This window comes from Neopelma chrysocephalum, unplaced genomic scaffold (genome assembly GCF_003984885.1).
Source record: "Neopelma chrysocephalum unplaced genomic scaffold, ASM398488v2 Primary Assembly neopelma1_117, whole genome shotgun sequence".
Classification (NCBI taxonomy): domain Eukaryota; kingdom Metazoa; phylum Chordata; class Aves; order Passeriformes; family Pipridae; genus Neopelma; species Neopelma chrysocephalum.
In genome coordinates, this window is record NW_020897779.1 from 857,291 (window position 1) to 873,497 (window position 16,207).

General features: G+C 41.5%; 1 protein-coding gene across 3 annotated transcripts in view; it reads left to right on the forward strand.

Annotated features, from left to right (window-relative positions):
• TTBK1 (tau tubulin kinase 1) overlaps positions 1 to 16,207 on the forward strand; it is a 110,062-nt gene that overhangs the window by 16,594 nt on the left and 77,261 nt on the right. For all 3 annotated transcript variants that reach the window (XM_027696915.1, XM_027696912.1, XM_027696913.1), the window contains exon 3: positions 6,452 to 6,599. In XM_027696915.1, the coding sequence (XP_027552716.1) occupies positions 6,452 to 6,599 (148 nt within the window). The remainder of the gene's footprint in view (positions 1 to 6,451; positions 6,600 to 16,207) is intronic.

Genomic DNA, 16,207 nt, shown 5'->3' on the forward strand with positions numbered 1-16,207 from the left:
CTATCCCCATCCCAAAGCTTTCTGGCACAGCTGAAGGAAAGTCTTGCTGTACTCTTGCAGCTCTAGTCTGGAGCACATATACTCATTTTAGAAGGACGATACATGTGCAGGTGAACTGACATATAGAACTTGAAACATGCTCTGTGCTTACCAACATCTCAGAAAATACAGGTTGCAGCTTTTATCTGTCCCTCCCTGTGCAAATGGAAATTTCCCCAGAGCCTACAATTTAGTCAGATTGGTTCACGTTTTTTGCAAAGCTGAATTTAGACACTCTCCTGATGCCTTTGCTTTAAGAGCATGCTGGCAAACACTCATTCTTCCTCAACATGAGGAAGAACTTCTTTACTCTGAGGAGGGCAGAACACTGAACAGGCTGCCCAGGGAAGTTGTGGAGTCTCCCTCTCTATACGCCTTCAAAACCCACCTGGACACGTTCCTGTGTAACCTGCACTAAATGACCCTGCCTTGGCAGGGGGGTTAGACTAAGTGATCTCCAGAGGTCTCTTCCAACCCTAATGATTCTGTGATTCTGTGATTCTCTGTTTTTCTTTACCCTAGCTAGCTTTGGCTCGTACCATTGCCTATTCATCAAACTTTGAGTTTCTCCTTCATAGACAGGTGTGCTAAAACTTCTGTAAATAATGGCAGTATTTTTGTAACACAGTCTAAACAAAGTAACTTTGTTCTTGGAAACAGCAGAACTCTTAAAAGCACCAAAAGCTACAAGTAATGTCTAAAATATGCTAGGTTATGCTCACAGGGGAACATTTCAAACTAATTTTCAAGTTGGTAGAGGCCCTAAAGGTGGGGTTCAGTGCTTCATCGTTGCCTGAATCTGTGACTGGGGACATCTAGAAGGTCTACCCACTAATTCTGCCTTAGAAAAGATAGAAATGTGTAGCTGTATTGTCAACAACTACCTCAAACTAGAGGAATAGCCTTTTATGTTTTATAATATTGGCTCACAGTAGCCTTCAATACTGCAGTGAGGTCATTGCCCCACTTGAAGGCTCTGAGAAATGACATGCCTTGCTAAAGGCTGTAAATAGCAATGAGAAATTCTTATTACCACCTCTGAGTAGAGCTGAGAATTTGGCCTTGTGCTAGCTGAGTTGAGCATTGTCAGCCTTCTTTGAACAGTCATTCCCCCCCACCAAAAAAGTGCAAGGTGCACCCTCCTTCCTTTTAGGCAGGCCTTCTGTGCTGTCCCCTTGCTGTGCTTGATGTTGGTGTGGGACCAGTCAGAGCCACAAGCTGTGTGGGGCTCGAAGTAATCTGGGAAAACTATGAAAATACCTCTTTTGGCCCAAGGAAAGGGATAGCATAGGATCAAGAGACAGAGGAAAAAGGGACTGCACCTTAAAGTGAGCATACAGCTGTAACATTGCATCACAGACCTTTCTGAATCTAACCCACAGTGTGCAAGCTGTACGGTCCAAGCTTTGCTGTGGGTGATGGATCCTGCTCAAGGAGGTGTGTGGCATATTTATGTGTTGCTGGGGTGCAGCTGCCAGAAGGTTTTTTGTGTAATTTGTCCTCCCATTGTGATTGTTTCTGACTGGGCATCTGCTTGAACCTTGTAGCTCTTAGTGCTGATATACTTCCAGTATTGAGCCAATTTCTAATTTTAGTTTGGTGTAATGTATTCGTTGAATTCCTTTCCTCCTCTCTTCCTATATGCTGGTTGACAAAGCTTTGACAAATGAAGATGTTAATTCTCTGCAGTTGGCCTCTTGGTTGTTCATTTTCCTGTCACTCGAAGTCAGTAAAATTTGGCTGTCTGACAGCAGTAAGATTTTTGTTCTTATTTATGAAAAAAGACAGGGACAGGCAGTGCTTATGGTTTTTATCAAAACTTTTGGACTTAGAAGAAGTATTCTTTTGAGTCATCATTTGTTACTTGTGGATATTTTTGATGCTTTCACTGGATGAAATTTAGACAGTACTGGGACCACACGACTTTTACTGAGTCCCCAGAGGGTGACTTGATCCACATGTGCTCTGAATGATGTGAAGAGCTTTGTTCAGGGGAGGGAACAAAGACGAACATAACTTGTGCTTGCTTTGAACTAGGGATAAATGTGGATGCCTTAAAGCTGAATTGATGTATCTCTTTGTTTCACCTAAATGCTTTTTATTGGGGATTCACAACTGAGACTTATTAGCAAGACAGAGTTGGCAGCTTCTGCACTGAGCTTTGAATATAAGTGTTGACTCATGTACATGTTCTTTTGCTAGGTGCAATCCATGCTTTGTTTTCTTTAAGGTTTCTGAGGTTCTTGAACTGAAGCTCTCCTGTTTATTTTGGAAACCTTGCTGGAAGTCCCACACACTTTTGTGAACTCTTTATCTTGTCTGGCTCACAAGGGCCATTTATGATTCCAAGAGGGAATTTGGGACAAGGAAGGTTCTTTTTCAGTCTTAGGGCCTGTTTTGGTCTCACTCTGCATTGCTTTAAGTGGGCTTTGAGAGGTTTTCAGATGTTTTAGGATGTGGCTGGTTGGCTTCTTGGTTGCCTTCTCAGTTCATGGCTCAGTCACATGCCTGTTATATGTGAGTTCAATTCCCTGGAGATCAGATCCAGTCCTTTTGAGCAAGTTGAATGGACTCTTGAGAATTTGATGAATGTAGGTCAACTCAACTCATCCTCTCCTGTTAAGTCAGACGAGGCCTTCTAGCCATTTCTGAATCAAGGCGCCCGTTGAGTTGCGCTACAGGAGTTGCAGGCTTGACTATGCACGTGCTCCTAAAAGGCAGTCACAGTAGTCACTGCTTGACCTTGTCAAACATTTGAAGCCTATGGATGACAACCTTGACCCTAGCTGAGTTCACTATAGATTGCTGGCTTTTTGTTTGGTCCTTTGCTTTGGATTCAGAGCACACATTCTTGTTCTTTGACCCTGCCACCTGAGACTGAACCACTCCTGCCTTGGTTATCGTGGGTTATCCTGGTCTTTATATAATATCCTTGGAAGGCAGACTTCGTTTAGAGCAGTGGTGTCATATATGCTTCTGAAATAAAAGATTAAATTTGTAATTCAAAGCTATTTTTGGTTGGAGTTGTGTGTTGCCTTGGTTTTTTGAACTGTCTCTCTGAGAATACTGATTTCTGCTTAGTGAGAAGGCTGTGTGTTGTTGTTGTTGTTGGATTTTTATAGGCTCTGGAGGATTGTGCTACTAGAGGCTTTTTCAGGATAAATCCAAAATATTTCATAATATTTAAAGGAGACTTCAAAGGGAGCCATCTGTGTCCTGTGTAACTACTGATTGTCTATGTGCAAGTCCAAACCTGTGTTTGATCAGATGAACTGTTCACTTGATCCCACAGCCTATAATGGAAACCTGGCCACTCAACTGGTGCACAGGGGCTTGTGCATTTAGGTAGAATGAGTCCTGCTGGTTTTGTCAGCCTGTATCCCAGTCTTAATAGTAAATGGGCTGGTGGAAGGTAGGAAACAGGATGAGAATAGAATATTCCTGGGGCAGTGAGGCTTAGCATAGGCTGATGACTCATGATTGCAACTTAGGTCATTCTAGTTAGATGTTTCATTCTCTTTTTTGACTTTGTGTTTGTGGTTTCATTATTGGTTTTGGGTTTTTTGAGTGGTATATGCCCATCTCTTCTCTGCGTCCAGCAGAAGGCTGTGCTGTGTTCACCTTAGACAGCGAACTCCCATAGAATACCCAAGCAATGAGGAAATGCTTGTGTCATAAGCCCTTGACCTCAGCCAAGACCTTGAGTTGCAACAACTTCCTCTGCAACAAAGAAAAGGAGATGGCTGCTGGTGGCCTCTGGATGTTGCTGAAAAATCAAGGAGGATGGCAGTGCTGGTAATGTTGAATAGAACCATCTGGTGTGCTGGGAAAAGTACGCCTGAGAATAATTTCCATGAGAGGGTAAGAAAGAATGTGAGGAAGCAAAGGCAGCTTTGACAGCATTCCATTGCCTGGATAAAATCAGTTTACTGATTCAGCAGAAGCTCCGATCTTGATCTCGTGTCATCTCACATTTATTTCTCTATAGACTTTTACGTTTCTTCCAATTTGGCTGTTTTCCCAGGTGTGCAGTCTCAATATTGTACTTTTCTTCCTGAATCTGCTTCTCTGATACACACATTCTTTTGCTTTTTCTGAGGTAGTAGTCCTAGTCTGTCCTTAGTTTTTCCAGGCTCCTGATCATTCTTTTACTCCTGAAATGAATGACTTCTAACTCAGTGAGAGCCTCTAGCAGCAAGGTATTCAATATTTTCATTGTATGTGACTAGACCTTCCTACAGATCCTGATGGTGCCACTATCCTAGTCATATTACTGTGTTGTTCCATTTGTATTGTAGTACTTTTGCATTTTGACAACTGTGTTGGACATCGGAGCTGTCCCTTTTAGGGCCAGTGAATGGAAAAAGGTCATTATGTGTGTCTGTGCTGGCTCAGCAATTTTTCTCCCCAGATCCATTTCTTGAATTATGTACCCACTGAGATGTTTGGGTAGCCTGTATTTCTTCTCCATCCCAGCTATGCTATGCTGTATTTATTACTGTTGACTTTTGCTTGTTATGCTACCCATGTTCCAACTGAGAGTTTTTCAGTCTTTCTCAAAGTCCTTCCAGATCCCAACTAAACTTTTTGCCTTCTGTAGCTTTTCACTGTCCCTTTCCCTTTCTCTTGTGCCATTAATACATCAGGCAACAGAAGATCTTGTGTACTGAATCCTGAGGTATTAGCTGGCATATTGTTGCTGTGCCAAATGTAGTATTGTTTTGATAAAAAGATTTTTAATAGCCAACTAACTTAGTGTGAATTTCCAAGTAGAAATAGGGCTGCACTGTAATTATTTATGAATAATATGTGGTGACCTAGTTATTGGGCTGTATGAATATGTCTGTTTAGCCCAGTGGAAGGTTGTGAGGAAAAATGTCAAAAAGAAGAATGGCTCTGGATAGCAGCTTTCGTAGGGTTATCAAGAAATAGCTTCAGGGACGATAGCCAGGCTCTTAATACGGAAAATACTTCCTTCTTCATGTGGAACTGTTTTTCTTGACCTGCGAGCCAGAAAAAAATGATTTTGGGTCACCTTAGGAAGAAAAAACCCTGCCCTTGTAGGCAGGGCCCTTTGTTCAGCAAACTGGACAGATGCACAGGACAGGCCTTCTGTGGTGCAGAAGACACTAATATATCATCTAAACCTCATTAAACATTATGTAAGATCATGTCTGTGTGACTGAAACGTCTTTTTCTCTTGAAGTGTTATTGCTGCTGTTGGAAAGAAGCAGCGCTCAGGGCTTCCAGAGCAGTTGTTAACACAGAGGGAACACAAAATGCTGAAGGGAAGGGCTGCAGCTAGGTTCAGTGAACAAGTGATAAGCAGATCAAGGGAGCCCTGATCTATCTTTGCTGTAAACTTGAATTTTTTCCTGGACAGCACAGTATGCTTTAAATGTATCCAAGAGAAACAAATATAAAATAATTTTCCTGGCACTTGCACATTGACACTTGCAACACATTAGGAGTCTGTCTTATACATGCTCATATATAAATATATGCACATATGCTGTCAAGTCTCAGCAGAAGGAGGATCAAGGAATCACCTTCCAGGAAAGGCAGAGGATCCCGACTTGCTCTCTTGAGTGGGAGGCTACTCTAGAACAGGCAGATGATCTATCTCTAGTAGGTACATATCAAATATGCTGGAACTTAGACTTCTTTAGCTTTGAGTTTATGTCAGCTGAAATAGTGAAATCCTATTGTGAAACAGTCTTTAATTTTGCTCAGAGGTACAAAAAGCATAATTTTGTTGGGCTTCAAACTAAAAATTAAAAAAATAGAGCAAGAGAATGAGAAACAATGAAGCTCTACGGGTGGCTTGTATGCAACTGTTTTGAGGTAATGCAGTTGACAGTTCTCTGAAATGTGACAATGAAGCAACTTCACCAGCAGAGCAGGTCAAGCATCTTGTAAAATATTCCTGTGGATGTTTTGTTCTGTGTTTAAAATCCTTTGAATGAGATGTAAACTTCATTTAACTTATTTCTTAGTTCTGACTACCATGGTTATGTTTTACTGCAGAAATGTATTTGTTGAGAGGGAATGACAGTTTTTATCTACCGTGGTCTGAATAGTGGTTCTGCTACCTCCTTGAAGTGTCTTTCCTTGAATTTTGGCAGGAACATTACAGAGATAATAGGCATTATCCTTTGCTTTTAAATGTATCACATGTCATTAGTTGCTAGGCTTGTTCTTTGTTGTTACAGCAAAGAATTTATACATAGCACAGTCAAGTGGGTAGCTGGACTTTTGCCTAGCTGTGCAGTGAAGGGATTCAGCCACAGCACAGATTGGGAACTGAGCTGGTTCTCTCTACACAGCTAAGAAGCTAGTGCCTGACTTTGTGGGAGCCAGTTTGATGTTCTCTGTCATGTACCTTGTACCAAATCTCCTTGTACTTTTCTAGCTGAAGAAGATCGGTGGTGGTGGCTTTGGGGAGATCTATGAGGCGATGGATTTGCTGACCCGTGAGAACGTGGCCTTGAAGGTAGAATCAGCCCAGCAGCCCAAGCAAGTTCTCAAGATGGAAGTGGCTGTCCTGAAAAAGCTGCAAGGTAAGGCAGAAAGGCCTTTGGAAGCACTAAGTTACTGTGCGTGTTAACAACTAGAATCCAAAGTTGCAAATGGTTTTTATAATTTTCTCTTCAGCTTTCATCTATATGTAATGTTATGTCAAGTCATTCAGCTCAGAAGGTTATTACGTTCTGCAGCTCCAGTGAGTTCCAACAACAGGGACTACTTTTGTCTGCCAGGCTATAAGAACAATGAGTAGACTTAAACTGCATTACTAGTACACTGGTCTCTGCAATCTAGTGATACTGATTAGAAAATAAGAAATAGAGGAAGCAGCATCTTACTAGGAAATGAGGTTAGCTGATTGCCTCACAGAGGACAGGGAGCGCTCTAAGCGTGATGGAGTCTCCAAGGAAAATGGTTGGCTAGTAGATGAGTGCAAAAAGTGGATAACACAAAGTATAGGGAAACTGACAATTAGCTAATTTTTCATTACCTCACTGTTCTGAGGGCAAAGTGTAAAGTGATGTGTCTATTCTTAATTTTCCCTAACGCAGCTTTATATTGGTTTGGATGTGGAAGTCAGCCTTGGGGCCATCGATTTCTGTAGCTGAACCTGACAAAGCTTATGAGCAGATTTCAGACTGACTGGGAAGCAGCAAAATGGGAGCCTTCCTTGGGTCATATCCAGCCCTGCTGCCATTGAAGATACTACACTGAAGAGAGACTTGCTTTATATCAGGGTGCTGTTTTCTGTTTGGTGAGATGAAACTATAATAAATAGGGCTAAAAGTTAAAACTTCGTTTGCTGATATTTAAAGTCTCGGGTGAAAGAAACCAGGCAGTATCCCAAAGGCTCTTCCAATTGTGATGAGATGCGTTTTAACACCAAAAGGTGCAAGGGAGCTGTCTTGCTGGAGTTGTTCCTGGCTGAAGGAACAGTAAAGGGGTCTTCTACTAAAAACTGATTGCTATGGGAGCATGTACACAAGGAATTTCCAAATCTGCCTTTGAGGGACTGAGAACTGGTGTTTGCTGAAGTGCATTTTGCATAGATTTCCTTGTTAAGGCAAGGCCAGCTATTGACAGGAACAGTTTCTATGTTCTAGTATAATATGCTTTAGAAGGGATGTTCCTTTTCGCAGGATTCCCACTTGGTCTGAGGAATCCCCTTCTGTTGAAGCAGTAAGTAGGACCCCTGTCACTAGGGCTCATGCTTCAGAGATAGTGTTGTGGCCTTATGTTTGTGTCTATACCTCTTCTCTTGTACAAAATCTCCAGAGATATGATTGAATTAGAGGGTGAGACTGTTGCAGGTCTTGTGAGACGGGTTACTTAATATTTGTGACAGATTGCCTCTGGGTAAAAGTCACTGAATTATTTTTGAAGGTCAAATAGTTTTCCACGTTTCGGATCTTCTAAGAGGAAGACTGATAGGCCTCTTGAATACACTGTGTTGTAATAGACGCAGCTGATCTGTGTAAAGGAGAAATCAACCCAGGTCGTTAGAGGAATCTTGCTGTTGATATGTGAAAGGCTTGGATACACAAGCTCCCAAAGAACAGCAAAGCAGGTGTTTGAGGTCTGAAAACAGTGGAGTGAGGGCAAGCCAAGGCAGTGATTGAGATTTTTTAATTTGGTTGTACACTTGGAATGCTCTGAATTGAGTTGAAGGTATGACTGTGCAGAATGATGGATATTACAGTGCCAAGAGACAATGCTATCATGTTAGTTAGTGTCAATATGTGTTATATCCAGGGCAGAGAATGCTTGAAAAGTGTGACCTGAAATCACCAAGCCAGGACTAGCATCAGAAAATGTGCAAGGCATTGACTAATACATGTGTACTGCCATCAGTGTTTATTTCTGGAAAATAGTTGAGAATACCAAATGCTTGAACAAACACCCACATTTGTACACAGCATGATGCCGTAATTGGGAAGAGGGAATGGTGGTGTGTGGAATTAGGACAAGTCCCCTGGCAAAGCAGTTAGTAAATATTAAGGGACAGAAAAGACCAAAGAAGCAGATTTGGCTACGCATCAGCTATCCCGCATTTGAGAATGACACGTTACTTAAACCATATTTTTACAAATCAAGCTGTTCTGTGAAGAATCTAGCTTTTTTTGGGTTCAAGGTTAATCCCCAAATGCTTTACAGAAATAAATGATAAAGTTAAAATAAGAAATTGGGTTGAGAGCGTTGGGAATCGTGTATTGTGTATGTTTTCACTGAGAGTGTTGCAAAGAGGTGAGAAACATTTCAGAAAGGGAGATGCTGCCTTTGTCCAACAGTTGGTGGATGGAGGAAGTTGGTGGTATTACCACAGGTGATATAGTCAATTCATGGGTTTCTAGATGAAAAGCCAGGGAACAGTGTTGTCTAAAATTCCTCCGTATTTTTCTAGTAGAACTGAACATTGCAGTCCCTCTTAAATAGTAACCTTTATTGTTTTCTATTTAGGTGTCACAGCAACCTTAAAGGACTGATGAGCTGCTGCTCTTTTCAGAGCTTGTAATCAGAGTCTAGCAAGTTGCTAGAGCTTGGCAGAGTTTGGGATAGAGAAGATTGGCCATTAGCCCATACTGCAGACCTACCTCAGGACCTGGTTTGAGTACAGCCTGACCTCTCAGTGCAGTAGCTCCTGATCGGTGTGGAGTGCAGGCTGTTGCCAACAGTTAGGCTTTCTGGGACACTTTGTGGAATAGCCACATAGGGAACACAGCTGCAGGTAGGCCCCTCACAGTGTCCTGTCTGCACTAGCAGTCCACACAGAACAACTGGGGAACTAAGCAGATAATGACTCCTCGAGAGAATCTTTATTCCTTCTAATAAACACTATGTGTAGTTTTCTGCTCTGAGGGTGGTCAAATGCTGGCACAGGTTAGCTAGAGGGATGGTTGTGTCTCTGTCCTTGGAGATATTGAAAACTCACCTGCATGTGGCCCTGGACAAGATGCTCTAGCTGTCTCTGTTTGGACAAGGGGGTGGGCTAGATGATCTCAAGAGGTCCCTTCCAAAACAAATGATTCTGAGATACTTGTGCTTGGCCATATGAGATCACGTGTGGTCATGTCAGTATCTCTTAACTGCTCTGTGGTGTCATTCTGTTCTGCTCATACTTGATTTGATTTTTCTACCTGTATGTTGCTTTTTCTTTCACTGTTTAGATATTATTAAGTTTCCCAAAGGCAAAATTCTTTCTGACTTGCATTGTTAATTGCAAGGATCACAGATCATCTTCTGGCCAAAATTCCAAATCTGTTTACTGTCTTGAGTGTGGGAAACATCAGCAATGATGCCCTTTTATGCTTTGGGTAAAACACAAATGAGAAGTCAGCTTAGAAAGTTTCTTGCTCAAGCAGCTGATGAGCTGAAGCTCTCGGTTGTCCTGTTGTGCCTTTACCCAAGAAGTTTTTAGCAAAGTTTTTGTCTTTTTCTTGCGTTCCATGGACTGCATTAGTCAAAATCAAAACCTTTTTGTCCCACACAGTTGCTGTAGAATATTTCCTTGTTCAGGCTGGACTTGCAGGGCTCAGGACATTCTCTCTGGTGCTACTTTATCTGGCCAATTCTAATCAGAGCACCACAAGATGGCATTTTTATTTTCATCCTTGTCAAGCACTGTTTGGCTTACATTTGTCTTCTGACAGGGGCTTGGCAATGTTGAACCAAAGCTGTTTTTTCTGTGTTGGTGAGCTTGCTCAGGGAACAGGGAAGTTGCATTCCTTTTGGTACCATTAGGAATGTTGACCTCAGTATCACAATGTGTGCTACTGTCCTTGCTGCTGAAGGAGGCCTGCACCCTCCCCAGTGCCTGATTTTACTGATATCCTCATTGCAACACAAGCAGATGGGATCACCCGTGATGCCAGGCCCCTTCCATGAAAACAAGTCTTTCTTTCCAAATCTTCACCACGTGGTGGCATTAAGGCAACTACAGCTTATGAACTTGGATCTCTCGTTTACTTGAGATCGCACCATGTGTTTACCCACTGTCTGCTGTAGGTGAAGTCCTCTGCCGTTTATCAACACCAGCCTGAGCAACCCTTTTGGCCTAACTACAGGAGTTGCTTGTCACTGCTGTCAGGCATGATTATCTTTGGCCTATCTGTCCCTTCTGTGGATGGAATATGCAGGACTAAGTTTACCTGGAGGATCAGAAAATTTTCCTTCCTTGAAGAAGGCTGCTCTGCAGTTCCCAGCTACCAGGTGTTGTGGAGAGTCCAAGGAACCACGTTAGAGAATAGACTTTTGCAGTCATAGGTTCTTATATACATGCAAGTATGGAAATTATAGGAAAAATTAATGGTGGACAACACTAAGAAATGTGTGCCTGTAGTTGGTAAGTGTAGGGATAATAAAGTAAAAATAGGAAAAAAAATAACAAGATATATTAGGGATTTTACACTATAAACTTCATGTATTTGGGGAATTTTGCTTTGGGTTAGTTTTAATCTACCCCCCTGTCTGAGGCACCATTTGTTGGTTTGTTTAGGATTTGGGGACTATTTGGTGTACACCTGAAATGGAACTTCTGGGTCCATTTGCTCAGAAAACCTTACATGACCCAAAGCTACTCTTTCAACACTGACACACAGTAGTTGTGATGATTGAAGGCAGTATGGGGACTTGCTGTAAAACCTCATTGCTCTTATAAACTAGGACTCTGAGGTTCCTGTTCTTTGGAATTATGAGGAGAAAAAATGGGATGATTTCCTATGATTGAACATATGGAAGGAAGAGTACTGTCACTTCTAGATGAGCAGATGTTTTTCCATCCCTTCAATGCTTTGCTAACCCTTTGAAATACTGATTTATTCTATTTCCTTTGAAATAGAAATGGACAGAAACCTGCCTGCTCTCTCTGTGACTTTTTTCCTCACCCTGGGTTTGCTGAGGAGCAACATTGAGCTGGCCAAGGAGCATCTGTGGAGTACTATCTGGACTCAGTTTCCCCTCTATGACATCTTGGAGGTTAATCAAAATGTCACATCTCTGTTAGAACAGCACTGGCATAGTTTTGCCGTGCTTGGCTTGGGCTGTCTTAGTCTGCTTTTCTAACAGCAGCCTTAACTGCAGAAATTGTAAACCAGTATCCCTGAATAAATCCAGTGGGCTGCTGCAGAGAGGGGTATGAGGAAACTATCTTACATGCCAAACCAGGTATTGTGTCCTCTCTAGATGCTCAGCTCAGGCTGTATGAGGCTCAGAAGCAGATGCTTTGAGTTAAAAAATATTTTCCCTGTCCTTACCTACTTCTTGATAGGTCTCTCTGGGAGCACTCTGGGAGCTTGTAATACCAGGACAGTGCAGCACGTTCTATGCCTTCTGGTCCACAGGCTCTCCAAAATATGGATGTAGCCACAGCATTTGGTTTCCTATGCTAGGATTCTCTTTGGGGAAGCCTGGCAGATTGTAATTTAAAATGGCCCAATTATTCTGGTGCTGTGCACTGTTTTCAGTTCATCTGCAGTGGCAGTGTTGCCCTGGTGTGAGGCTACAAGGCTCCATATACTTGCTTTTGACCTCACTCAGCAGCCAGATATTGCTGAGCTCTCTTCAGTGTGTTGTTTTCTTTGTAAATGCCTTCTTTTCAGTATAACCAATCTCATTGCGTAGGGCTCTGATTATTTTTATCCTGCAGTGCAGAGATCTTCTGCATATTGAGTAGCTGTGCAAGATGCAGCCTGGTCACAGGCATTGTAGCTTTTGAGTACCTGATTTTATTACACCAGGTAGTGAAACAAGTCTGCGTTGCTTGTTCCCTCTTTATTGCCAGGGGTTGGACAGGTAAGAGTTTCCTAGCAAAATAATGGAAGAAAAAGGATCTTGCTTGTTTTTTTTATTTGCCAGTCCTAGGTTTTTTCCTTTCTTTTTGCATATGTGAGAGTTTTGTGTTAAAGTGGTGCCTTTAACCCTCTGTAATGCAGTTTCTATTACTTTTACAGGCACGGTTTATATGTTTCTACAGTATTTTGCTAGATTGATTTAACCAAGATACCTGTAAAGACTACAAAGCAGAGTAAATTACCCTTAGCAGGCTTTTAGGCTGCCACAGGATGGCAGATTCAGAGATGTAGCTGGATCCTCTTTACCTAGCACTGCATTTTTCCATGTGGAAGAGTGTTTGAATAACATGTGGCATTTGGGCCACATGTTTTCTGTGTCAACCATGGTAGCATGGGATGGGGGAAGGTCGTGGGATGGATTAAAAAGGATTTAAAACACATTTTTTGGGGGGCTATGTTGAATTCTTGCTCCTGCACTATTGTCGCTTTACCTGTGTGGGATCTGTTATCAGTTACTCATCTTAAAGTTGTTAGTGGTCTTGGGAAACAACTGGAAGAAATTATGCCATGTGAGGTCAGGCAGTTTTACCTTTTACCATTTGATTGGAAGATGATGATCAGCCTTTTAGGTTTTGCATCCATTAGTTCATTCATTTATTACAGAAGCACTAACAAGGTTAACCCAATTGATTAAATTCTAGCTGATTACTATTGAATAATGTAGTTATTTAAGCCTCACTTCCAGCATAGAATTTGTTTTCTTTCATGTTAAAAACTCCTTTGTCCAGCTGAGTTGACAAGTCCCTGAAGTCAGTTTGTTTGTCTGGCCAGAGATGAAACTTGCTAACACCAAAGGAAAAGAACTGTATGGGAGTCAGCTTTGCCAAGCTACAGACACCATTTCCAAGTAAAGTTAGAAGATGATGAAAATAACTCACATTTCATTTTCTAGTCCTGCTGGATCTTTTTCTTTACAGTATTTGTACAGAAGTGGATTCAATATCCCCACAATACAAAATTTGTGATAAGCTGACACTGGCATTGACAGGCAAATAAAGGAGAATAGCTGTAAAATGTATATTATAATGTAGAGAATTGAGAAACAACTGCAGCTTTCCAAATGCCAGTGAGAGCAATTGTATAGCTACATGTCCACAGCTATATAATAGTGACCCCAGCAGTGCCAAGTTATGTCACTAAGCACTTGGGCTTTTTCTAGGCAGTTATCTGTGGGGTTGAGCTTCTGGATCGCTGTGCCATGGTGGTTATTTTTGGCCAACAGTATTCCCCTGACTTTGGTACTTTGTGTATTACCTGAATAAAACAAAACTTGACTGATGATTCTGGAATTAAGCTGCATTTATGATTAGAGAGGTCAGAGGTTGCTGCTAGTGTGAGAGGCAGGCCTTAAAGAAAAAGTGAATGCGACACAAATAGATCCAGAGGAAAATTTTGACTGGCAGGGGGGATCTTCGGTCTTTAGTACAACCTCCTGCTCCAAGCAGAAAAGAAATAGATCTGGTTGCTCTGGGCTTTTTCTGGTGAAGTTTTGGATAATCTCCAAAGATGGAGATCGTACAGGCTCTTTGGGTCCCTGTTCCAGGGTTTGACCATCCTCATGGGGGAAAAAGAAATCACACCTAGTGGGAACTTCCCATGTTGCAGCTCACGTCCAGTGCCGCTCTGTGTGCCTCTGTTCTGGGTTAAATTCACCTGGCAACTAAGTACCTCAGAGGTGCTTGCTCGCCACTCCCCTGCTTCAGTGGGATGGGGAGGAGAAGTGGAAAAATGTAAAACCTGTGGGGTGACATGGGAGCAGTTTACTAATTGAAATAATAGCAATAATAGTATTAGTGAAAAGAGAGATAACAAAAGAAAAAGAGGAATAAAACCCAAGAAAAACAGGTGATGCACCACCTTCTGACCAATGCCCAGCCCATTCCCAAGTGGCTCCTGGCCAACTCCCTCCAGTTTATATACTGGACATGACATTCTGTGGTATGGAACATACCTTTGGCCTGTCCGGGTCAGCTGTCCCACCTGTGCTCCCTCCTGGCTTGTTGTGCATCAGAGCAGGGACACTGAAAAGTTCTGGACTTGGGGTAGGCACTACTGAGCAACGGCCAGAACATCCCTATGTTATCAACATTATTCTCATCCTAAATACAAAAGCACTGCACCAGCTACTAGGAATGAAATGGACTCTATCCAGCTGAAACCAGGACAGCCTCTGAGAAAAAGTCAGACTCCATCTTCTTTGCACTCTTCTATTTGGTGGCTCCAGCCAGCAGGTGGTTTCCCTTCTCTTGCCTTCCTAAAGGCTGAACAAAGCCAATGCTCTGATACTTTTTGTTAATGTTACATTCTCCTTTCCCTGCCACCATCCTGGTGGGCACTGCTGAATTCCTGCTGTTATGTCAGTGTTGGTCTTGTGCAAGAGAAAATGCAAGAAGTGGTAAGGTAACAATAATAAGAGTAACAATTGCACTGAGATTTATGGTAATCTGTGCAGTAGAAGTTACTGTAGTGTTTTGAGTGGACTGTTAGGAATGAGACAGCTAATCAATGGAGATGAATCACAAAATTTTAGCATAAAATAAAAAGATGAAATTTTTTAACTCCTTTGTGGAGAAGAGCGGTTACTGGTTGTCTGCAGGTGAAAACACAGGAAATATGGTGACTGTAACAAAAAAACCAACTTCAAATTGCAATTATAATGTCACATATTTCTCCCCTAGTATTTATTTTATTAGTTTCGTTGCTATATTGAAAATACATGAAGAATATTTAAGAACTTAAAGGAGTAGAAGATTGGAATGCATATTGGTGTCCAGCAGTTTGAAATTGATCCATGTGAAAAAATAGACTCAAAAAAGGATCATAATTTAGTTTTCTTAAGTTCTGTGTAATGAAATCTTTTCATATAATGAAAGTTTTAAAGTATTAAAATGGGGCTTTTAATCGTATCTCTACAAGGTGATGAGTATCTATCATAGGGTGGAAAGGTTTTCCAAATACTTGAAGTTATTTTTATACATGAGAACATAATTATTGACTGTAATTTTTAAGTTTCTTCAGAACAAGGATGGTGAAGACCATTTCGATACTGAAATATTTGTAATTTTTACCCAATATTATGTGGGAGATTATTATGTTCATTGTAGTTAAAAGACAGTTGTAGAAAGAATATTTTCCTATGGCTGAACATTGAAATTTTGCCTTAACTAAATGCTTGTGAAACAAAACACTCTGAAACTTTTCTCAAGTCAACATCAGGCTGACTTATTCCTCCAGAGTTAGTTAACAGGACAAAACTCTTTATAATCTATTGCTCTGTTCTTTACTTTGTTGGAAGATATTTGTATGGTTTAAGAAATAAACAAATACAGATATAGAGCATATTTTCTATGGTAAAACTTCCGATCCTCTGTAATATCAGGCTGGCTGTTGAGCATAACAGTCTAGCAAAGGAGCAAGTGTCATCTAGCAGTTAGTGCAGTAAAATAGTTATGAGGCTTCCCACACTAAGCATACCTTGAAAAAACTTTTTTTTCGCCCTTTTCTTTCTTTTCTGGGTTAAAATATGCCTTGATGCTTTCTGTGCTATGATCTCCATGCTTGAGGAGGGCATGTATGAGAAGAGGGGGCTACTTCCTGCTGCCTTAAAGGGAAATATGACAGTTCCATCATCCTGGCTGCACAGGAGGTTATTAACACAATTGTTCTTGTGCGCTTCAGTGTTCTGATCAGCCTCAGGACTGATCTGCAGGAATCCCTAAGTCACACCTGACTGTCAGCCTCCATCTGCTACTTCAGCGTGGCATGAACTGTTCCAAGAGAGCAAACAGTTGTAATCT